Here is a 26267-nt window from a genome sequence, read left to right as displayed (position 1 = left end):
AATAGATTTAGCCAAAGAAACTTGGGAACAAGTGTATAATGAAAAGGACGCAGATCTGCTAACAGAATCATTCATTGAAATCTTTTTGAAATACGTACAGAAAAACACAAGTTCAGTGAATTGCAATAACAAACAAAGCTGCCGAAAAAAGTGGGTTACACCAGCAGTCTTAAAATCGATAAATAAAAAAAATAATCTTTATTTAAATCTCCAAAAAGACCCTCAAAACGAGAATCTAAAAAAGGAATACATTAATTACAAAAAAGAACTTCGTAAAATTATAGACAATTCAAAAAAGGCATACTTACGTCAGTTAGTAGAGAAAAATAAGTCGGAATCTAAGGGCATGTGGGATTCTGTTCGAGAGATTTGCAATCAAGGACTGTTTAAAACAGAAATGAACCATATAAAAATCGGTGAAAGGCGAATTGAAGACAAAACTGAAATAGCTAATGTATTCAACAAATACTACAAGGATGTGGGTAAAACATATGCGGATAAAATAATATGCCCAGTGGATTATGAGGAAACAGATATTTCTCTGGAAAATTCATTCTATCTCGAATCAACAGAACCTACCGATATCGAGGACATTATAAATAGTTTAAAATCGCGAAAAGCGGCAGGGATTGATGGAATCCGGGCTGAAACTTTAAAAGAAGTAAGAAAAGAGATAGCAAAACCCTTATCGTATATCGTGAATCATTGTTTTCAGAGTGGATGTTTTCCCGATGTACTGAAAATAGGCATCATTAAACCGCTTTATAAAAATGGAGATAGATCTCAAATTGTAAACTACAGGCCCATCTCGCTAATATCCAATCTGTCAAAAATTATTGAGAAATGACTCAAGGCTCGAATTGTTAGTTTTCTGGAGAAGTACAAGATTATCGATGATAAACAGTTTGGATTTAGACGAGGAAAATCAACGGAGGACGCAATAAGAGAACTAACCAAAAATACATATGAATATTTAGACAAACAAATTCCTTCTTTGTACATATTTTTGGATATTTCAAAAGCTTTTGATACTGTGTCACATGAAAAGTTACTCAGAAAACTTGAGAACTATGGATTTCGAGGACCTATATATGAACTACTCAAAAGTTATTTATCCGACAGGCAGCAGATAGTTGAAATTGATGGACACAGAAGCCGTAGAGAAACTGTAACTTATGGAGTGCCGCAAGGCACTGTCCTGGGACCACTTCTATTCCTGGTGTACATAAATAGCCTCCTGAAAGTGAAAACCACTGGAAACATAATCAGTTTTGCTGATAACACTGCGGTTCAATATTATGCTGACTCCTGGACGAAAAATGATATTCTTCAGCTGAAAAAGTGGTTTGATTGCAATCACTTGACACTGAATTTGGAAAAAACTAAATATTTACCATTCGCTTCTCACATCACTGGACTTCCCACAATAGGACCTATAAAAATCACCGAATGTACTGAAATACCCGAAGCATCACACATAAAATATCTTGGAGTGAAAATTGATCGACATTTGAGATGGGATGAACATCTAAAAGAACTGACTAGAAAATTAAGAGGTTTACTCTTCAAAATCAAATGTCTGAAAAAACATATGAAAAGTATTAAACACCTCAACATGGTCTATTATGCATTGGTGCAGTCACAACTCAGCTATGGAATTCTTGGTTGGGGAGGTGCTTACGAACATCATTTGAAAAATCTTGTGATTCTTCAAAAATGGATACTGAAAGTGATGCATGGAAAACCAATTACCTTTTCAAGTGATGAATTGTTTAGGATCTCTGGAGTACTTGATGTACGTCAACTTTATGCTTTTAAGATCTTCACAAGTATTTTTCAACGTAAAATTTCGATCAAAAAAATTGAACATCAGTATTGTACACGAAACAGAGATATCCATTTTGAATCATTGAAGTGCCGGAGAAGAACAGGTCAGAGGTCATGCAATTATCTGGCCCCAAAATTATACTCCTCACTCCCTAAACAACTGAAAGATATAAAAATCTATAAAACCTTCAAGATCAGCATCAAACAATGGATGATTAATGGAAGAAGAAATTTCATAGCAGATATTATCAATCGGAACTGAAATAGGCCACGAAAATATGAACAAAACCCACCAAATCAAAAAGATAAAAAAAAAAAATATTAACAAAATTTATAGATTAGCGACAAAATAAAACTGAACTGGAATGGAAAAATCACCAATATGCGACATATAGCACGGACAAGACGAGGCAATAATCCTAAGATGACGTTTCTTCAATTTTTTCGGTGCAAAATATAAAAATAATATATCACAGTATTTCTGGATTAGCGATAAAGTAAAGACGAAGATGGAATGGAAGAATCACCAATATGCGACGTATGGCACGGACAGGATGGAGCAACAGTCCTAAGAGGATGCTTTTTGTTTCTTTTTTGATACAGAATATAATAATGTGTATTAGATTTTTATTCTTTTGGAGTTGGTTAAAGTGCATTTAGTTTCTGTAGAATGAAGTTTATTTTAGTCACGTACAGAAAGTTATATATGTAATTATCTCTGTGACTTGTTTTTGTTTATTTCAATGAGAATAAACATATCTATCTATATATATATATATATATATATATATATATATATATATATATATATATATATATATATATATATATATATATATATATATATATATATATATATATATATATATATATATATATATATATATATATATATATATATATATATATATATATATATATATATATATATATATATATATATGTGTGTGTGTGTCTGGTGTAGGAAAACGAGATCCGTATACAGCCAAGTTATCAACGCTACGAGATCATGAGATCCGATGGCCGGATCTCGTAACGTATTTCGTTCATTTTCGGTATCCTGAGGTAGTATACAGGGTGAGTCTTTGACTAGTACATATATTTCAACCGAAGATTCCTGAGGTCAATAGAAACCCTTTTTTCATTTACCATTTTTTCCGATTCGGCCCGGTTAAAAAGATACAGGCTGTTGAAAATCGATAAAAAAATGTCATTTTCCGTTATATCTCGGAAATGGTTGTATAGAAAAAAATGAATTTCGGGATATAGTTTTTCATGTATGTGATGAATCTTCTCCGTACACGAAAATTTATCCACATCTCCCCGTTTCTTCATTATGAACACTTCATCCCATAAAAATACCAGAAATTCAAAGAACCGAACTCTTAAAAGTAACTAGGACGTTCATTGAAGGATATTTAGCTAATTTGAAAAATAAAAGTATTCTTCATATTTTCTCGTATATTGAGCCGTTTTCGAGTAATATGTGTTTAAAAAAAAAAAAAAAAAATCTGTGAAATTCAAAAAATTGGGTACTTTGGCTAATTGCAACTCTGATAGAAAAGACTCACAGAAATGAATATTTGCTACGTTGTCAGGTCAAAAATCATGGATTGAAACACTGAATTTGCATTGACAAGTGAGGGAACCAGCCGACTTAGTTCGAAAATAAAGTTATTTGAATAAGCTCACCCATTGAGAAAATTCAATTCTTTTTGGTAAATCCGTCGGCAATAAAGCTTGTACCTTTTGAATATGGTATGAGCAATGCGAGACGTCTCGTACTTGTTTTGGGGTGCTGTTGCACGTCATCTAGAACATCATCCATTGCTCTTGATCGCATTCGGCCATTATCCACCATGTTGATAGCGAGGGTTCCATGATCACGCAATCTTTGAACAATCCTTACGAAAGTTCTCTCATTTGGCTGTCTCCTATTTGGAAACAGCCTTCCATAAGATTCTTTAGCTCTTCTCGCTATTTTTCCATTTGTGAAATAGCATTCCAACATATCTACCATCTCCTGGTTAGAATACATTCTGCTAATTTCCACTTAACACACTTAAAGAACTTCACAAACAAACACTTTACACTAAACAAACACCTTACACTAAACAAACTAAACACACTTAACAAGTTAAATGCACTTAGGTAACACTTAACAAACTAAATACACTTAATACTTATCATTTACATTAAACAAAGCAACAGAAATCATGATACCATAAATTCGAATTTCAATTGTTTTCGGATCATTCTATGCGCATGACCGATCAACATAGAAGAATCTCTAATAATTTTTTAAACAAACCATCAAATTTATGAATTAATAAATTTATTTTATTATGAATTTCATTAAATGTAATAATTAGTATCATCCGAAATGTTAAATCGAATTTTGTATAATAAAATAATATTTTAATTTTTCTTTATTATATTTAGTTTTAAAATATAAATCGATTTTCATTGACCCAGTAAACTAATCCTGTCCTTAGAGAAAGAAAGTCAACTAAAAAGACCTGTCCATTGAAGCGACGGGCCGAACTCACACATTACATCTTTGTGAATTTACATAATTATTAATTCTCCGAGACCTCTGGAAAGCCGCTCTTCCAGGGGTTAAAAGAACATCTCAACCGGAGATAAATCCACTTTCTCTGACCAACCCGTTCATGACATATGTATAGGACTCAGATGTCGATTCTTTCAGAAAATTTGTGACGTGAGTAGCTTTTGCTGTTACATCAATAATGATTCTATGTAATGACATAGAATGCTACGGTGTTATAATTTGATTATTCGTTATTATCGATCTGTGATATACTATCAAGAAACGTTATCAACGATGATGAACTGATCGTTGCATAGAATTATAAGAGAACGAAAATGTTTGAGATGAATTCGAAAATGTTCTTCTGACATCCAATTTTCTACGTCAAATTAGCACCTACGTTGCCGAATTGAATTTATTTCTTCGTTATTGTAAGGCGAAATTTATGTCCCTCAGTGGAAGCAGAAGACTAAATGATAATGATGTACAAGGTGAGTCACCGCGATGGCATATTGTTTATGGAAAACTAATAATGATTTTGTGCTGAAAATTTATACAATTTCCTTTTATACCGGAAACAGAGTACTACTTTCTTATATCAAACGGCACACCCAGTATATTATTGCATTATCAGATAGCTTGGTTGGTGATAATTTCAGCAATATGGCAATACTTAAGTATAAGCTCAACGGTTCATAAGTAAAAGAGATTCCTATAGATATCTTATGAAAAGTTTTTGGGAAAAAACCAACCTATATTTTTTATTCATTCAGTCAATTTTACGTAGGTATAAAAAGAGAGGGGTCTCAAGCAAATCCTATACTTAAAGAGTTATCGATGAAAAACTTGAACTAAGGAAAACTGCAATTTCTCATTGGATGGAGTAGTCTATGACTTCCAGAAAACATAAAAAGAAACTAAAAAGTCGAAATTTCATGAATTGTAATAAATTTGTCGTTAAGATGGTTGAAAATACATAAACCAATAAAATTTTCAATTACGAATAATTAATGACATTTCATGAAATGTCAAATTTAGTTATCCAAATTTCGATTTTAGTTTCTATGTTTTCCGGAAGTCATAGACCGACTCATAGACTACTCCACTCAGAAATTGTAGTATATCCTCAATTCAAGTTTTTCCTCGATAACTCTTAAATTTTTAGTATTCAGAATCAGAATAAATATTCAAAGATATATGTAACCTATTATTAAAACTGTCCCGACTGATGGCAGGAAATGGTAAAATATTTCTATTTTCTATAAAATACTTGATTGATTTTTCGATCGGGCTTTGTAGCTGCTAATTTGACGTACTAAGAGCCTCAACATCATATGCCTATTCTACATGATTTCTCAAACCAGTAATAACATTGCTAAAATCAGAAAATGTAATGAAAATTTTGTTGGTTAATCTCATTTTAATCAATTCTTCCTTCAGTAGAATGAATATATTTAGAATGCGAAATCATTTTCTTCAGAACCCGTCATATATCAATTCTGACTTTGAAAGTAAATGGAGGAATAGATTTGATTGCGAAATATTCATCTTTTTTTACATAAGCAATAGAATTGTGCCAAACATCATAGTCGAAATCATTAAAAGCATCAGTCACACAACGAACTGAAACTACGTAAAAAAAATGCATTTCGATAATACCCATATGGACCACACTGGTCTATGCGAATTATTAAAAAATAATTAAGAAGTGACAGATGCAACCAATGAGTGTAACCAAAAACGCTCTCGAAGTGGAAAGGGGGTACGAGGGGAAAGATTCAGCCAATAAAATCAATCGAATCAGGACATTCTTGTTTCCAAGATGATTTGCTAAATACCGGGGTTTATTTGAGAGTATTGTTAGCAATATTTTCATAAATTCCAAAGGAATTTCTGAAAACTTGGACAACCCTTGTATAATTGAAATATTCAGGATTCCTCCAAGTGACTTTGGACATACTTTACCTACCGCTATTACAATTTTGAACATCAGAAACTAGATGTATTATAAAACGGTATATTAAGAAATTATTTAGTATGGCCTTCATTGAGTTGATTAGCTACATTTAACATAAGAAGAAAAAATAGAATTCATGTTATCTGCAAATTCGATTCAATATGTGAATATTGAAATGAAATATGTCTCACTATGACGAAATTTTATTCACAAAATTTCAAATTTTCATTTATTACGATTGAATAGTCTTGAACATGAAAAGTGAGCAAATAGGTCTCCAATGCATCTTTGTGACTTGAGCATATTCTAATTGCAACAAGAATCACTCGAAATAATTATAATGTGTAAATCAATTCTTCAAAAATATAATACGGAATGAGTATATTTCAATTTTCATAATGAGTAAATGATATCTTCGATTTACCAATATCGTATGTTCAAACAAAATGTAGCAGTATTCTTGAATCAATGGATTTATTCGTTCATTTTGAATATATCATTTACTAGTATGGAGTAGGTATTATATATTTCTATGAAGATGTATTCGGTATTATATTTAATCATTCCAAGTATACCAAATTTCTCACTTTACTTTTTCCGATCCAATATATACTTGGATCAAGTTTAATATTTCAAGAATATAATGTTTCTTGATTTGAGAATAGATTTTTTTCCGTGTAGGGATTCACCTACCGCTACCCTTTATTATAATTACTCATTTGTTAAGAACCTTCGAGTTTTGGTTTGTTTTTTGTTCGAAATGAGAACAATATGAGATACCTTCAATATAATTCATTTTAGGGTGTGCCGTCTGATGAAAGCGGCATCACCAACCTGTGTTCCACTACAAATTCAACTTCACAAACATCTGAAATGACCGTGAAATCGCAGACGGGCCCTAGATCACCCCGACCTCCCGAAGACCTCATAACAACGGCAACCTCGGCTCTCAGACGATTACATTTCAAAACTGCACGTAACTCCAATAGAGGTTCATCCAAGCAGGCAAGTAGTGTCCGTCAGATTTATTATTCATTTCAATGTTTATTTTATTTGTTTTGAATGATATTAATGAGCTTCATCCTGATTAATGATAGACTATTCATGAAGAAGAAGAAATATTATTTCTAGGTAGAAATAAAACTTCTCATTGCTTCACGATTCACGCTTCCAATATAATTACCTAATTATTTACCTTTAAATACTCAGATTGCACGTACTGTACGAATTTTACTGTATATTGATTGTATCCAAATGTTGCGTAGTATCTTACAAGCGGAAGAAGGAAATGCATCTGTTTGATGACAACATTGAGGGTATGAATCTTCCTCGACTCACTGAAATCAAGGTGGTACTTCATAAAGGCTTTTTTTTTTCATACAACATATTACTGAACTAATTTTATCGGCATGTAGAATATATGTTTCCATTCTGCGGAACACGAGATTGTTTGAGAATTCGGCAACGATTATCCACTTATTTAACACTGTCCCTTTATCCAATTAACCATACCAATGGGTTTTCACCCTTTGATGTCCAGGCAGAAACCCTTGCCATAAGGGAGTGTGTTGGGGGAAATTAGATTAACAAAAGTGGTTCAACCCTTATTGAAATTTGATGATTTAAGGTTTCGATATGAAAATTAGTGGACTGTATCTCCTTCAAATGAAAATAGGAGAAATTCAAATATACCATGTATAAAAAAAGGATGAATGCAATTAACATTAACAATGGTGTCTTATCCTTATAATAGATAGATAGATATATAATTTATTGATGCTCATTTACAAAAATTCATTGTATTGCACACGTCATAGGATTCGATAAAAAATACAACTTCGAAATGATATAAATCATTTCTCATCATTGTCAGAATATAAAAATAGTAGAGATAACTTAATAAAGTTATACAATTCTGAAAAGATACATAGTATCATTGTCAAAATATAAAGGCATTACTCAACAAAGTATTAACTTCGAAATTGTATAGAGCATTTCTCATTAATGTCAGAATATAAAAATAGTTGGAATAACTCAATAAAGTTATACAATTCTTAAATGATACAGAGTATCATTGTCAAAATATAAAATATCAATGCATTACTCAATAAAGTAATACGACTATGAATGATATAAAATACCATTCCTCATTACAACACAAAGAATAAATTAATTTAAAAGAGATTAAAATTCAAACTACTGAACAGGAACTCTTGGACACTCCAGAACGCATGCTGCCGCAAAAATTCAGCGACAGTTTGCTTATACTTTTTGAGACTGAGCCTTTTCACCTCTTCAGGTATCTTATTAAAAAGTTTATGTGAAATGGAATTAGGTCCATTCTTGGATTTTTCTAATCGCATATACTTAGATTTAATGTTGTTTGTATATCGTGTGTAATAATCATGGGTATCACCAAACTTCGGAAGATCCCTGTTATTATTATATGCATAAACAAGACATTAATAAATATAGATCGAGGGAAATGTCAAGATTTTAAGTTTTTTTAAGGCGTTTACGCAATCATCCCTGTAGTTTAAACCAGCAACTATTCTAACTGCTCTTCTTTGCAATCTGAAAATAACCTCCCTACTAGAACAGTTTCCCCCAGATCAGTACACAGTATCTCAGATGTGACTCGATCAGACTATGATAAGCAACCTTAATAACATCCTTTGATACAATGTTGGCCTAGTTACGGAGCAGGAAGGTATTTTTTATTAATATGGATGCTATTTCATTGGCATGGGAGATCCAGGTGAGACTTGGATCTAGATAAACTCCCAGAAACCTTACCGATTCACTTGTAGTATGATTTAAAATCCCTCTCAAATTGAACAATATAGTTTCTGTCTTTTCTGCATTGCAAACTAGCATATTTGATACAAACCATTTCTTGGCTCTCAGCTCTGCCGCTCTCGCAAGCTATTCAACCCCATGCAGTTCCAGAGTCGTCAGCCCACAGTAGGTGTTCATACATAGCCATGAAGTAGGATAAATCATTCATAAAAATTATGAATAATAGGGGTCCTAATATAAAACCTTGTGGTACCCCAAGACTTAACAGACCCTCTGCAGACCATGTACCATTGCAAAAGACCTTCTGCTTCCTGTCTGTCAAATATGACATAATTAGTCTAAGACTAATCTCGTCAAACCCATACTTTGCCAGCTTGTCTAGAAGAGCCTGCGGGGAAACACAGTCGAAAGCTCGACTCAGATCTAAAAATATTGATAGTGAAAGCAAGCCCTTCTCAAAATAGTCAAGCGTATATTCAACAAAACGTAATATAGCATCACATGTTCTCGATTCCTTTCTAAATCCGAATTGATTTTTGTATAAGAGATTTTCACTCTCGAAATGGTTCATTACCTGATTATGGATTATTCTTTCAAAGACTTTTGAGAAAATTGGAAGTAGCGAAATCGGTCGATAGTTTTTTTTGTCATTCTTATCACCTTTTTTGTGTATAGGGATTACTTTTGCCACCTTCAAACAATCTGTAAAAATTCCCTCCTCAATGCAACGGTTCACCATTCTAGTGAGAGACCTCACTATATGATTTATATTCCTTTTCAGGAGTGATATTGATAATCCGTAGTAGTCCCTCGATTTACTTTAGGGAACATATTGCATCCCCTTTAGGAAACATATTGCATCTCTTACATTATTGAAAGACACTTCCTGAAATCGAAAACCATTTTATATTGGTAGTTTGCATCTGTAAAATTCCTAGGTTCAGTAATTCCCGTTTTTGGCAAATTATCTACAAGTTCATGGGGTAACGAAATAAAATGAGAATTAAAATCCTGACAGCTTATAGGGATAGATGGAATTGCCTCAGGATGTCTCTTCCTGTTTATTATTTTTCACATGTTTTTGCCAGGATTACTTGATTTCAATATGAAATTATCATTTGCTGACATTCGAGCTATGCGCAAAGCTTTTCTGTACTCACTACGTACTCTATTCCGCACCATCTTTATGTCATCAGTTCTAAAGTGATTATACATGTCATTGTACAGTCTCACTTTCTCTCTCATCGATCCCATGTTACCAGAGAACCATTTTATCCCGGAGTCTCTTGTTCTGGTTTTAATATCAACCTCTGGAAAAGATTCGAGGAAAATTTCTATGAACCGATTGTGAAAAGCGTCAAAACAATCATTGGGTGTCAATGAATCATCATACATAAAAGTCCAATCTTGTTCACTCAATATATTGTGCATCATACAAAAGCCTACCTGAGTAAAGGGTCTGTATCTGTTTTTGGTAATATAGTTAGTCAGTGCTAAGGGTCTTGGGATATTAATGCACTGTGCCTTGTGATCCGAAAACTCTACTGTCAAAATTTTGGGGAAAAAACTGCTCGATCCTGAATACCTTACAAACATGTTATCAATGCAGTTATTGTTCCTCGTTGGCTCATATATTGTTTGCTTTAAACCGTACGATTGAAAGACCTCCAACAGGACTTCTGCGTTCCTGTCCAGTACATTATTGCTATTCATATTAAAACACACATTAAAATCACCTGCAATAGCAAGATCATCATTAATATTTACAAAATTCAAAAAATTTTCAATTATATTCATAAAATTATTAAAATTACCTACAGGTGAACGATAAACTGATATCAGGGTTAACCTCTGTTTCTTTATAGCAGCTACTTCACAATCAACTTCTACTGATAACTCCACTATTTTTCCTAGGACTTCGTATTCATGGTTTCTACTTAAAATCATCGTACCTCCATGTTTATTTCTTGTTCTTGAGAAATTGGAAGCTACGTGCCAACCACTTGAGCAGTATATATATATATATATATATATATATATATATATATATATATATATATATATATATATATATTCTTTTGAGAAAGAGCAATACAAAATATTAACTTCAAACAATCAAGCATATGTGTCGATGAATCTCAGTATTAGCAGAGGAAATGTAACGGGGCATCATACATTTCAACGTATGATACAGGAGAACAGATAAAAACCTCAGCAAAAACTCTGTCTCCCCGTATCGATCCTGAATACCTTACAAACATGTTATCAATGCAGTTATTGTTCCTCGTTGGCTCATATATTGTTTGCTTTAAACCGTACGATTGAAAGACCTACAACAGTACTTCTGCGTTCCTGTCCAGTACATTATTGCTATTCATATTAAAACACACATTAAAATCACCTGCAATAGCAGTATGTGTCTGCAACCCCCAACGGCAGCCAGCGCTCTGTCACACAGATCGCATCACACATATTATTTTCCATGAGAAACAGGTCCCATTCATTTACCTTATGTTGACTCAGTCCCTGAATATTCAAATGTAAAACTTGGAAGGTGTGTGTATCATCTATAGTTTTATTGTTGGTCACGTTTGTTCCTTCCGTGCGTTTTTCCTGTGGAAAAACATCGACACATAAGCATCACTCGGCCATGATTTAGCTTTTTCTTGGTTTTCTCCATTAATAGAGACTTTATAGGAATGATAGTATTCAGGATGTTTAGATTGCAACTGGGTACATACAGCCTCCCCAAAATTATGCTTCACCATGCTTATGAAATCCGATGATGTTGTTTGTATATTGATCCTTGAAACAAAAAGAGATACTTTTTAAGGAAAAGCCTTTATATAGCTATCTGTTGCCTTTCCCATAATGGACCATTTATTCTTTTTATTCTTTGATGTCTTCGATTTGACAACAGATTTGTTTGTTTGTATTTGTTGATTCACTACATTCTTTGACATCTGTCTAAGTTTGACGGCAGTATTTCCTTGTTTATTTGTTGACGTTGATTCATTTGAACTACCAAACTTCATATTTTTAGTTTTGATTCTATCTTCAGATAAAGAGACGGAAATTTCGCTGCTATCCTTGTTTGTTTCTTGATTCACCTGTTTGGCTGAATGCACAGATTCATCTGAATTTCTTACTTTTCCACACAAAGGAGACGGCGACAATGACTTCTGCACACATTTATGAGAGTCGGTAGGAGATCTCGTAGATGGCACAATACTAGGTGAATTTTCACCAGAAAAATTTCCTTGGTTTTCTCCGATTTTTTCTAAGACATAATTATAATTCTTCAGTATGTGGATGAACCCGATGGATCTTATGGCTGTACTCACATTCCAGAAGCAGATTGATCGAGCTAAATTCAGTAAATAATGTCTGGAAGCTTTTTATTCGATTCCACTTACTCTTGTGAATTTCTCAATGGACACACCGGTTGTGTTAGGTTAGGGATTTGCATAGTTTTATTTGCGGAACAGATGGACCGATGTACTGGATATGAGTTCATTTTTTGTTTTTGTTTTTCTTTGATTTGCACCAGAGATGATATAAGTTGCAAGAAAATAATTATCGACTTTGTAACAAGATCAAAGGAATAATATGTATTAGGTATAAAGTCACTCAAAGATCTTATTGAGCTCTTTATTAAATTTGGCCTAGCTTTCGACCATTTACAGGGAACTGATAATAATTTTTTACATTACGAGAGACTATAAAAAACAAAAAAAAAACTCATTAGTTTTCTAAATCCGAATTCACAATTAATCTGAACCTTACATGAAAAATTACTCAGAACCATAACAATGAGAGTCACTTTTTAATAAAACTTCCTGGTCATGAAATTAAAATCTCAAAAATAGGTATAATCCACAATTCAATTATCTTAAAAGTACAATAGATATCTGTAAAAATACATGGCAACAAGAACGTAAACACTTAGAAACTATGGAAATTGACACCGACAACAAATTTAAACTACTAAAACTTCAGTCGACCACAAAAGCGTTGTGTTAGCTATACTATTCCGGTAAGTTATACTAAAATTATCTTCATTTTATTTTTAATATGCATCACTTCATTTTTATCTTATTTAATAATTTTTATTCAACCACATTATAATAGATGGCGCTAACACTTTCTGACTCTGTGACTAGATTTAACGAAGTATTTGATTCATGTATGTGTAAACTTTGATGATGAATATATGTTATTATTATTATTATCATTATTTAAATATTTCATCTCCAAATACTCAATAAATAAGCGTTTAAACTTCTTATCTACCGTCCTTAATATCGTAGCGTCCTCAAAATTCATACGGTGACCTCTCTCATCTGTGTGAGTAGATAGACCATCGAAGCCCTCAAATTCTGGCAATCTATCTGGTGTTCCTTTTGTTTCGTACTCGAAAGAGTTCAAATATTTTTTTTTGTTGTTTCAATTCGAATGGGTTTGATATATATGACCTTTTCATTTTTCGATATTTTATTGGGCACATTTTTATATATCAGGCCAACGAGTTGCGTTCACTATATGTTTTGAGATACGCATGTGCGTAAGAGTTAAAACGCACATGTAAGAAGGCAGTATGAATCGAACCGCTCTCGTTGAAATTTCGCTTTTTCCGCATGTGTTTCAAGTTTTCGTTGATTTCACAAAAATCTCTACAAAAACGCTTTTGGATACTTTTGTGCTGTTACCAAATAGCCAAAGTCGCACAGGAACAACTCGCAGTGACATTAACCACCAGAAGAAAGGCCCTTCAAGAAGCAGCACCATCAATCACAAGGGTAAGTGAGTGTGATTCGTTGGTCATTTCTTTCTATTTCATCTATAATTGAAATTTTAATAGCTACATTGTGAAGGGTCATATATCTCGCAATATTCACGACTAATTTTGGAAGGAAAAAAGGACATCAGTCCATTTAACATCTCTCCGGCAAATTTAAATATTCAACAATTAAAGCTGAATAAAATCTGAGCTTTTAACATGGTCCTTCGAGCCGGATCTTAAAGCCCTTTTTTCCTTTCGATTTTGGTCGAAATTTCTCAATTTTTTCAAAATTGGATTTTTTTCTCGTTCTCGGAGTCTGTTATAAGTGCTCATTCTCGCATCGTTACAACGCATATCACCTTTAAATTAAATTTCCATTCGAAAAATACATTCATATCAGAATTGCATTCAAAATTGCCACAAAATTTTCAAAATTTCCATATTACGTTTTCTGAAATAATTTCATATATCATCATATAATATATTAGCCGCTCTTAAATGTCAGTTTTTAGAAATGTTTTATGATATTAAAGCTATTTATGCCGAATTATTTGAATTTGACGCAATGTCACCTTTGACTTCAACTGTTTCACCGCTAGATAGATCAAGTTCTGATTTACCGCATGTAAAATTACCTCGAATTGACTTGCATAAATTTTCTGGCGATATTCGTGATTTTCCTGCTTTTAAGGATATGTTCGACGCATTAGTTCATTCCAATTCGAGTTTGAAACCTGTTGAAAAATTCAATTATTTGATTTCCTCTTTAACTGGTACTCCGTTAGATCTTATAAAACATTTAAAAGCAACAACTGAAAATTATCTGTAGGCGTATGATACATTAGTTAAGCGCTATACAAACCCACGGGCTCAGGCTCGAGCATATTGGTTACCAATTGAAAATTTTGCTCCGTTGAAATCTGAAAATCCATATTTACTGCGTAAATTACTGGATACATTCTCGATAAATTTGCAAAGTTTAAAAAACATAAACGTTGATATATCTTGCGACTTTGTTCTGACTCATATGCTATTGTCTCGCTTAGATCCTGAAACTGCACGAGCTTTTGAGAGGGAACACGGTTCTACATCAATCCCAGAATATATAATTTTGTTTGATTTTTTGGAGCGCCATTGTAATGGTTTGAGTAATGTCGCAGGTGGTAACAGTAATCAAAAACCAATCTTAAAAAATAAGCCTGTGCTCTCTGGAAAAGCGTCGAACAGTTTTCTAGCACGTCAAGATGTTAAAAGGCCGCAGTGCTCAGTTTGTTCAGATAATAATCATCCAATTTATACTTGTTCGCAATATATAAAGAAAACTCCTAATGAAAGATACGCATTTTGTAAAAGCCATAATTTATGCTTTGCCTGTTTGAGTGGTATGCATGTTCTAAATAAATGTAAATCTATTTCTTCCTGTCGAAAATGCGGTAGTACGAAACACCACACAACGCTTCATTTTGAAAAGGAAAACGTACAATTTCCGACATCGGAAAACGCTAATGAATTAATTATTCGCAACCAAAACCGGAATGAAATAATAATACCCGATCCTGGTTCGCTGATTTCTCCCACTTCGATGCCATCCGTCGAGAACTCCACACAACGCTTCATTTTGAAAAGGAAAACGTACAATTTCCGACATCGGAAAACGCTAATGAATTAATTATTCGCAACCAAAACCGGAATGAAATAATAATACCCGATCCTGGTTCGCTGATTTCTCCCACTTCGATGCCATCCGTCGAGAACTCTTTCACCGCTTGCGCTCCACAACAATCTCGCGTTGTATTGCGTACTGCAATCGTCGAAATGCAAACAAATGATGGTTCATTTAAAGAATGCCGTGCATTATTAGATTCAGGTTCCGAAATATCTATTATTTCTCAGAAATGTTTCAACGCATTGAATATTTCGAAGGTAGTTTCTTCCTCGGTGATAAATATGGTATCGGAAATACGCAAATACCCAACAAAGGTATTGTTCAAATTTTTGTCAGACCTGTAGGAATATCAGATGTAATTTTTACTGTAGACGCTGTGATACTGCAAAAGATATGTTGTAAAATTCCCGCTTCTCCGCTGGATCACGCGTCTTGGACATATTTGCATGATCTTGAATTGGCTGATCCCCAATATTTTGTTCCTAATGAAGTAAATATTTTACTCGGCGCTGATATATTCGCGAATCTTTTGGCGAATCATCTTATTTTAGGCAAGGACGGAGGTCCTAACGCACTTCGCACTATTTTTGGTTATGTTTTATTAGGTAAAGTCGACACAAAACCTGTTCAGTTAAACGCTCATTCTCTCAATGTAACGTTATCCGAAAATAATTTGGATAATACTTTGAGAAACTTTTTTGAAATTGAAACTGTACCAACAATCGCGAATGTTCCCGACGAAAGTGAATGTGAAATTATTTTCAAGAAAAGTTTTTATCGCATTACATCTGGACGGTATGTAGTTCCGTTGCCATTTAAAGAATTAAATGCATGTTTCCCTGAAAGTCGAACTATAGCTCTTCAACGTTCTTTATCACTAGAACGTCGTCTCCTTCACCAACCCGCACTTCATCAGCAATACTGTGCTGTAATTCAAGAGTATATTGACTTAAATCAAATGGAGGTGGTCGAAGTTCCTCAGAAGAATATGAATTTTTTTTATTTACCGCATCACGCAGTTTTACGCCCAGATCACGCTACTACTAAACTGAGAATAGTTTTCAATGCTTCAGCAAAAATGCCAAATAATAGGTCCCTGAATGATGTATTGTATGTAGGTACCAAGTTACAAAATGACATCGCTACAATTTTATTGAACTTTCGTTTACATAGAGTTTGTTTCACAGCAGACATAAAGCAAATGTATAGACAAGTTTTAGTTGATCCAGCACAAATAGATTATCAGCGCTTAGTGTTTCGCTTTTCCCCACAAGATGCAATATTAGATTTACGCATAAAAACGTTATGTTTTGGTGTCAATTGGGCACCGTTTCTTGCATTGCGAGTTCTTCGCCAATTAATAAAGGACGAAGGTCAAAATGTTCCTTTTGCTTCCAATGCTTTGTTGGAGGATACGTATATAGATGACGTTTGTACAGGTAGTAATTCGTTGGAAAATGCTTTAAAATTGAAAGATGAATTGAATGAAATTTTGCTGAAAGGTGGATTTCATTTGCGCAAATGGTCTAGTAATAACCAAGAATTTTTGAGCACTTTACCGAAAGATCATATTACCTCTGAAACGCACTCTCTGGATAATAAAGATAACGTTATTTCTGTTAAGGTTTTGGGATTAATTTGGGAGCCAAAAAATGATTGTTTTCAATTCAATGTCGAAGTAGCTGAACGAAGTTGTTCAAAACGTATAATTTTATCTGAATTAGCAAGGATATTCGATCCTCTCGGGTTTTTAGCGCCAATAACTTTTTTATGTAAGTCACTTATTCAAAAAATGTGGATGACAGGCTTAACATGGGACGAGTTGCCACCCAATGAAATACTACGTACTTGGAAAAGGTACAAAAATGAGTTGAATACATTATCAAAAATAAGAATTTTGCGTCTAATACAGATTCCTCAGAATGGTCGCGTTGAGTTGCATGGATTTTGCGACGCTAGTGAACGCGGCTACGGTGCGGTCGTCTACTGTAGAATAGTAGACAATGATAAAAATATAAAAATATTTTTTCTTTGCGGAAAGTCGAAGGTTGCTCCTTGTTCCAAAAAAATTTCTATTCCTCGTTTAGAATTATGTGGATCAGTGCTTTTAACTAAAGTTATGGAATGGATTTTGAAGATTTTCAAGGATAAAGTAAATTTTCATTCAATCAATGCGTATACAGACTCAGAAATTGTACTCTCGTGGCTGAACTCATCGCCTCATAAATGGCAAACTTTTGTTGGAAATAGAGTTTCTTTCATACACGAACGACTTCCTTTTTCTCACTGGTCGCATGTAAAATCTGGTGACAATCCTGCAGACTTGGCATCACGAGGTCTGTTTCCATCAGAGATAGTTTTTAACGAACTATGGTTCCAGGGGCCTAGGTTCTTGCAATCGAATATTGATTATTCGATCAGAAAGAATTTCTCGACTAAAGAAGAAATTCGCAAGTTGGTTTTGGTATCGGTAAACCCAAACCCAACGAATTTTATCGACAATTTACTGACAGAACATTCAAATTTCTCTTTCATTCAACGGGCGTTATGTTACATTTTGCGTTTCATTTATCATACTTCCAATAACCATAAAAATGGTAAGGCCATTTCGCTTTTCGAATTAAACAGAGCTTCTGTAGTTATGGCCAAACGAACTCAAGTAATTAATTTCAATGAAATTTTAGAAACTAAAATCTTTCCGAAAACTTTTAAAAAATTAAGTGCTTTTATTGATAATGAGGGTGTAATAAGAGTAGGGGGTAGGCTTACCTACTCAAATTTATCGTACGATAAGAGGCATCCGATATTGCTTCCGCAAAAGTGTCGATTCGTCGAATTGCTCATTAAATTTTTTCATAAAAAATATCTACATGCAGGTGTAGGCACCTTGCAGTTCCTGATTGCTCAACAGTTCTGGATTTTGTCGGCTCGTAGAGCTATACGTTCAGTTGTTAATAAATGTATTAAATGTTGGAAAAATAATCCTATTCTATCTCAACCAATTATGGGAAATTTGCCTAATTTCAAAATATCTCCCGCCAAAACATTTTCGCATGCAGGTGTAGACTTTTGTGGCCCCTTTCACATAGGTATGAATAAGCACAGTGATGTTAAAACACTAAAATCATATTAATGTGTATTTGTATGTATGTCTACTAAAGCAGTTCATTTGGAACTAGCTTCTGATATGAGTACCGATGCATTTATAGCTGCTCTGCGCAGATTTGTATCGCGGCGAGGAAGATGCGCTCACTTGTATTCGGATCGCGGTGGTAATTTTGTTGGGGCTAGTAGAGAGCTCACTAATTTATTGAAGAAATGTGCTGAAAATGAAATGATTACCCACCATTTCTTACCTGACAGTGCTCCACATATGGGAGGTTTGTGGGAGACTGGGGTACGCTCTGTAAAAACTCATTTTAAAAGTGTTATGGGGGCTCAAATTTTAAGTTATGAAGAATTTTACACCCTGCTTGTACAAATTGAAGCAGTGCTTAATTCACGACCTCTCACTCCAATCAGTTCAGATCCTAGTGATTTGTCGGTTTTAACACCGAGACATTTCTTAACATTGGAACCATTGAGTGCGGTCCCAGATGATTATTATGAAAATAAAAATATGAATTGTTTGAAAAGATGGCATCTAGTTCAACAAATGCATCAGCATTTCTGGCGTAGATGGAAGAATGAATATTTGCACACGTTGCAGCAAAGGGGTAAATGGTTGAAAACTGCTCATATGCCTAAAGAAGGCGGGCTTGTTTTAATTAAAGATGATGATTTGCCTCCTTTGAAATGGGAAATGGGTCGGATTATTGCCTTTTCTCCTGGGGTTGATGGAGTGGCAAGAGTTGCGGTATTAGAACAAAATCTGGTATTATTAAACGGCCTCTCAGAAAGTTGAGTCCATTGCCAATTGAATAATATGATATCTGCTGAACAATTATAATAATAATAATAATAATAAGTTTATTCACCAAAAAAATGTTTTACATAGATAACAAAAGAATAGTTGAGATGTAAATAAACATTGAAATACCACTAAAACTAAAGTTGCGCGTGGGTTTTGCACAGTTAAATTTACAGTATTTCTTATATATTATAAAAGTATTTCTTATATATTATGTATATGATATCTACAATACTTGACATTTAACCTATTCTAGATACAACTACGAGAAAAAAAATCTAACAACAAACAAAATTTTTAAATAATTTGTGGATTTACATAATCGAGTTGACATTTTATATATTGATCCATACGATAGAACAACAACATAAACATCGAAAAAAGTCTGTTAGTCGATCAGAGATCAAACTAGATCTCTATTCAAGTTAAGCACGTAGTTTTTTAATTTTTTTTTCAACATGTAACGAGAGTTTATATTTATTATATTTATTTTTTGTTCAGAGGGCAGAAAATTGAAAATTTCTGGAATGAGGTAAGATATATTTCGTTGTCCGATTTTTGTACTACTCAGAGATGTTTTTACGTGATGTTCTTTTTTTTTGCCTAGTGAAATGTTCATGATCAATATTATTCAATAAATATTTGTTTTTGTGTATATGTGTAAGTATGTTATAAAGAAATGTTTGTCTTACATCGCATATTTTTGCTAGTGAAAAAAGTAAATTGCTAGGGAAGGTTGGTTCTTTTCCATACATAATTTTCAGAATTCGTTTCTGTATCGTTTCTAACTTTCTTAAGTGAGCAGCAGCAACCCCTCCCCAGCTCAATATGGCATATTGAATACGAGATTCCACCAGAGCAAAGTAAATGATTCTCAACTGGTGAATGTCAAGTAATTTACTCAAATATTTGAATTTAAACAGCATACTTCTTAAGGTTTTTGTAACGTTCTCAGTGTGAACGTCCCATCTCATATGACTATCTATTATTACACCCAAATATTTGACAGTATCCGTTCTGGAAACATTAATAATCAATTCGTTGTCCCGTATATCGAGGGTGTTGAAATTTGGTAAGTGATTTCTGTAAGCTGTAAAAGTCATAAATTTCGTTTTTTCATAGTTTATTGTCAATAGTTGATGATTAAACCACTCAATTGCTGTGGAAATAATTTTTTTTTTTTACCTGATGGTATGAATCGGTTCATTCTTTCATGGGAATTTTGTGGTGTTTGGGGAAAAAGATTACCAATTTTTTTTTTCTTTCCCTCGCTTTCTCTTTTTTTTTTGCTAAAAGAATATGTGTATATGTATATGTGCGCATATATAAGTATTTTTTTTTTAAACTAAGTATTTTCTTTGACCTTTCAAAGGTTCATTTCATTCGCCTTTGGGGGGGGAGTATGTTTCGTACTCGAAAGAGTTCAAATATTTTTTTTTGTTGTTTCAATTCGAATGGGTTTGATATATATGACCTTTTCATTCTTCGATATTTTATTGGGCACATTTTTATATATCAGGCCAACGAGTTGCGTTCACTATATGTTTTGAGATACGCATGTGCGTAAGAGTTAAAACGCACATGTAAGAAGACAGTATGAATCGAACCGCTCTCGTTGAAATATCGCTTTTTCCGCATGTGTTTCAAGTTTTCGTTGATTTCACAAAAATCTCTACAAAAACGCTTTTGGATACTTTTGTGCTGTTACCAAATAGCCAAAGTCGCACAGGAACAACTCGCAGTGACATTAACCACCAGAAGAAGGGCCTTTCAAGAAGCAGCACCATCAATCACAAGGGTAAGTGAGTGTGATTCATTGGTCATTTCTTTCTATTTCATCTATAATTGAAATTTTAATAGCTACATTGTGAAGGGTCATATATCTCGCAATATTCACGACTAATTTTGGAAGGAAAAAAGGACATCAGTCCATTTAACATCTCCCGGCAAATTTGAATATTCAACAATTAAAGCTGAATAAAATCCGAGCTTTTAACACCTTTAATCTTTTTAAAGTTTTAAAGTTTCTCCCAGTCTGTCCGATATAAGACCCTTCACAAACTCCATAATCAATTTTATACACTATGTTATTCCGGTTCAGTTTTTTAGTTCTGTCTTTTGTTTCAGTAAACACCAGTGAAGCCAAAAAATGAGGCACCCCTTTGACCACTTTTATATTATTTTCTGTTGGTGAGGAAACCTTAATAACAACCGAACAGATTTTATTGGTTGAATTGCGGATATATGCATGGTAGCGTAAATATTCTGATGTTATTATCAGAGTCAGGAGTAACAATATCCTCAACCACCGGATTTGGAGTCTCAAGTCTCGCTTTCAATATACTGGGAATATTGAAAAGCAATTTGTTGAGCAATCTAACAGGATAAGAATTATCCACAAGTGAACTCTTCAACTTAATGAAATTAGGGCGTATTAAAATGAGGTTTTCAATTCTCTCTATCCGATCCCTCAAACCTAACACCAGATTTTTCTTATGTCTGTACTCATGATTGGATTTATGATTCAAATACCTACCTGAAGATAAACTCTTCCGATATATGTCAGTGATAATGCAGTTATTCACATCATATTTCAAGAGGACATCTGAATAAAGTAATGAAGAATCCCGCTCTATATATATCTTCAGAGTAATTGGTGAATGTGATGAGCAACTGGTTGATTTTATTCTTAGGTAGTTTACAGAACAAATCGTCTACGAATTTCTTCAAAACAGGGACATGAAAACCCAGGGTTGGTAAAGTCTCCTCAATGAGATCATCCAAAACTATCTGTGCTACTATAGGTGAAATAACACCACCCATAGGTATAGCTTCAATTGTTTATAGTGCGCACCTTGAAACTGGCAGTAAGTGGCATCAAAAATAAGTTTAACACAATCAGTAAATTCACCTTTTCTCAAATCACAATGCTGTGATATACCTTCCCAATGCTTGTCAATACTTCTTAAAACTAGATCTAATGTTACGTTAGTGAACAGTGATACAATGTCAAGATCGACCATGATGTAGCCGTCAGGAATGTGAAAACGTCTGATTTCGGAAGCAAATTCAAATGAATCCCTGATGAAAAACGGATTATCACGGTTATATGAGACAGTTAAAATATTATTTACAAACTTTGACATAGAGAAATTTGGGGCATCTATACATGAAATAATGGGTCTGACAGACAATGATGGTTTTTGAATCCTTGGCAATGCATAAAACTTAGGTGCCACAGAGTTATAAGTAGTCAACCTTTTTGCCGTTATATCATTGATCCTGTTAGACTTTTTTAATTTAGTGATATATCGATTAATTTTCCCTTGATAGTATTCTGCTGGTTCCGATTCCAACAACATGAAACTGTTAGCATCGTTCAATAAAATTGAAGATTCGTGTATGTATTCTTGCTTAAAAATAAGTACACTTTTACTTCCCTTGTCAGATTTGGTCAAAATCAATTCAGTATTATCCCTCAGAAATTTTCTAGCAGACTTTATTTCTTCAATTATTATTGCATTTGAATGTGGGGTACTATCATTAATATAATGAGTAATTAAATAAGTACATCTGGCTCTCAATATATCATTACTGTCAGATCTAACTCCGATGATTAAATATTCCACATCTGCAAGGAATCCCTTCAGATCAACTTTAGTAGGATCATCATCAGCAAATTTAGGACCTTGAGCATGAATTCTTTTAACATCTGAAGGAATATTGAGGTTAGTTAAGTTTTTAAACCAACCATATTTGAAGGGTATATCAAACTCACGCTTATGATCGACTAACAATCGTTCAAAATTACGATTCTGCTTTAGTCTCGTTTCATTAAAAAGCCTCCTAAGTTGTTAACTTATGAAACACAATCAATATACCATCAGGTAAGGACAAAGTTAGTTTGGATTCTAAGCTACTAATAAATTTTTTTAATGAACAAATATTCTCATTTGCAAGTTTGATTTCGATATTGAGGATTCTCAAGATCAAACTTTTGGTGATGTCTTTCAGGTGCCTCTCAGATATGAAGGATGCTTGAGCAGGAATATTTTGTCTCCTTCCAGCGATATGTTTCGGGAGAAGTTTATTTGTTTTACATCTCAACAGAAAAATCCTATGATTGTAAGCTCTGCCCAATTTGACATTCGATCAAGACCACTTATTCATGTCGTCAACTGTACCATTGCCGAAACAAATACGTATCTCTTGGTAGAAACCCGTCATATAAGTTGCAAGAAAAGAATTATCGACTTTGCAACAAGATCAAAGGAATAATGTATTAGGTATAAAGTCACTCAAAGATCTAATTAAGCTCTTTATTAAATATGTCCTAGCTTTCGGTCATTTACATGGACATCTTCAGGGCACTAGAAACAATTTTTTACATTACGAAGGACTATGAAAAACCAAAAATAACTCATTAGTTATCGAAATCTGAACTTACAATTAATCTGAACCTAACAATGAAAAATTAGGCAGAACCATAACAATGAGAGTCACCTTTCAATAAAACTTCCTGGTCATAAAATTGAAATCTCAAAAATAGGTATAATCCACAATTCAATTCTCCTGAAAGTACAATAGATTTCTGTAAAAGCACATGGCAACAAGAACGTGAACAATCAGAAACTATGGAAATTGACACCGACAACCAATTTAAACTTCTAAAACTTCAGTCGACCACAACAGCGTTGTGTTAGCTATACTGTTCCGGTAAGTTATACTAAAATTATCTTCATTTTATTTTTAATATGCATCACTTCATTTTTATCTTATCTCTGACTCTGTGACTAGATTTAACGAAGTATTTAAATATTTAATCTCCAAAGACTCAATAAATGAGAGTTTAAACTTATTATCCACCGTTCTTAATATCGTAGCTTTCTCAAAATTCATGCGGTGACCTATCTCAACTGTGTTAGTAGACAGACCAGTCGAAGCCTTCAAATTCTGGCAACTCTCTGGTGTTCTTTCAATCTAGTTTTAAAGTTTCTCCCAGTCTGTCCGATATAAGACCCTTCCCAAATTCCACAATCAATTTTATACACTGAGGGATAATAGTGAATTGATTTTGACCAAATCTGACGAAGGAAATGTTAGTGAACTCATGTTGAAGCATGAATTCATCAACGAATCTTGAACGATGCTAACAGTTACAAGTTGTTGGAATCGGATCCAACAGAATACTATCGAGAGGAAATTAATCGATATATCACTAAATTAAATCACTAAATTATGCATTGCCAAAGATTGAAATAAATAAATAAATAAATAAATCATTGTCAGTCAGACGCATTATTTCATGAATAGATGCCCCAAATTCCTCTATGTCGAAGTTTGTAAGAGATATTTAAACTATCTCATATAACCGTGATAATCCGTTTTTCATCAGGGATTCATTTGAATTTGCTTCCGAAATCAGAGGTTTTCACATTCCTGACGGCTACATCATGGTCAGTCTTGACATTGTATCACTGTTCACTAACGTTACATTAGATCTAGTTTCAAGAAGTATTGACAAGCATTGGAAAGCTATATCACAGCATTGTGATTTGAGAAAAGGTGAATTTACTGATTCTGTTAAACTTATTTTTGATACCACTTGTAATGAATGTAAATAATAAGTCACAATTAGTACAGGCTCATTGAAAGGATATTCAACAAATTCCCGGTTCTATCCCAGTAGAGTGAACGCAAACGAAGTCGTTGTCACCCCTCACATTTATTAGGCATCAAGTCCTTCATTCTGGCTTGAGATAAACACCCCAGGGTGGTTGGCACTGTCGATATCCCACGATAAAACAAATAGGTTCCAATTTCGTTGGATTTGTACAGGATGTCAAAGCAATAAAAATGTAGTCGTAAAATCTCTAGGGAGGTTTAAATGGCCCAAAACTTCGAACAGAAAAATCTGTTCTATTCGGAGGGACCACCAACGGTGGTGCGCGTCCAAAATGGTTTCCAATTTAGGCGGTACCAACGGGACAACCCCATGTCAATAGTCCATAACATGGGGTGGAACCAATAATCTAGGTACATAAAGACAATCACTCTGATTGGACGAAAGGAAAAAGAAGATAGACGCTCAGAAAAATTTGGTAGAAGGAGGGTGACGATTATTCAACTATAAAAACAATAGTTTTTCAATTCGGGGGACAGTTAGAAGTTAGAGTTGGAGTTTAGGGTTAGAAGTTCGGGGTTCGGTTCGAGGTTGGGACCAAGAGGGCAATTCGGCCCTGAGTAAAAAAAGTTCGATTCTAAGTTGAATAGAGTTCAAGTTCGATCCTAAGTTGAATAAAGTTCAAGTCGGTTTGCGGGAACGGTTTCAGGAAAGGTACAAATAGGGAATTTGTTGGAAGGTTTATTTGAACAGTGATGTGATATCCAGGGTAAGGATATTCAATTTAATCTCATATATAGTGTTTGATGATTTTTCTCCTTATAAAAGATTTACCAAAATAGTCCAAGATTGTCGAGTGTTATAATTTTTTCTTATTTACTCTTAAGGTGTTTGCCATAGGCTAGTAATGTGCAAATTTTATTGACTGTATTTTCTCATTAATTATTTCAATCCATTATTAAACTTTGTTATTCTGAAATACTTGGTCTCATTCAGTGAAACAGCTCCTCGAAAAAGATCAAATATAAGACTTATCCTAGTGCATAAGCCGGACGCACGAAAGATTCTTTCATAAAAGGGAAATTGTGTTAATTTCAAAATAACTATTCTGGCCGGAACTATAGAAAGCCGCTCTTCTAATAAGTTCCTTT

General features: G+C 33.8%; 1 protein-coding gene across 3 annotated transcripts in view; it reads left to right on the top strand.

Moving 5' to 3' along the window:
- Nucleotides 1-26267, top strand: part of LOC123673051 — a 928323-nt gene that overhangs the window by 106739 nt on the left and 795317 nt on the right. For 2 of the 3 annotated variants that reach the window (XM_045607471.1, XM_045607464.1), the window contains exons 1-2: nucleotides 4809-4869; nucleotides 7137-7340. In XM_045607471.1, the coding sequence (XP_045463427.1) occupies nucleotides 4852-4869; nucleotides 7137-7340 (222 nt within the window). In that variant the 5' untranslated portion in view covers nucleotides 4809-4851. Of the gene's footprint in view, nucleotides 1-4808; nucleotides 4870-7136; nucleotides 7341-26267 lie in introns of those variants that run through there. The other variant, XM_045607480.1, reaches the window with a different exon arrangement.

This window comes from Harmonia axyridis, chromosome 1, assembly GCF_914767665.1.
Source record: "Harmonia axyridis chromosome 1, icHarAxyr1.1, whole genome shotgun sequence".
NCBI lineage: Eukaryota > Metazoa > Arthropoda > Insecta > Coleoptera > Coccinellidae > Harmonia > Harmonia axyridis.
Note: the sequence above shows the minus strand (reverse complement) of the source record. Positions and strands in the feature narration are given on the sequence as shown.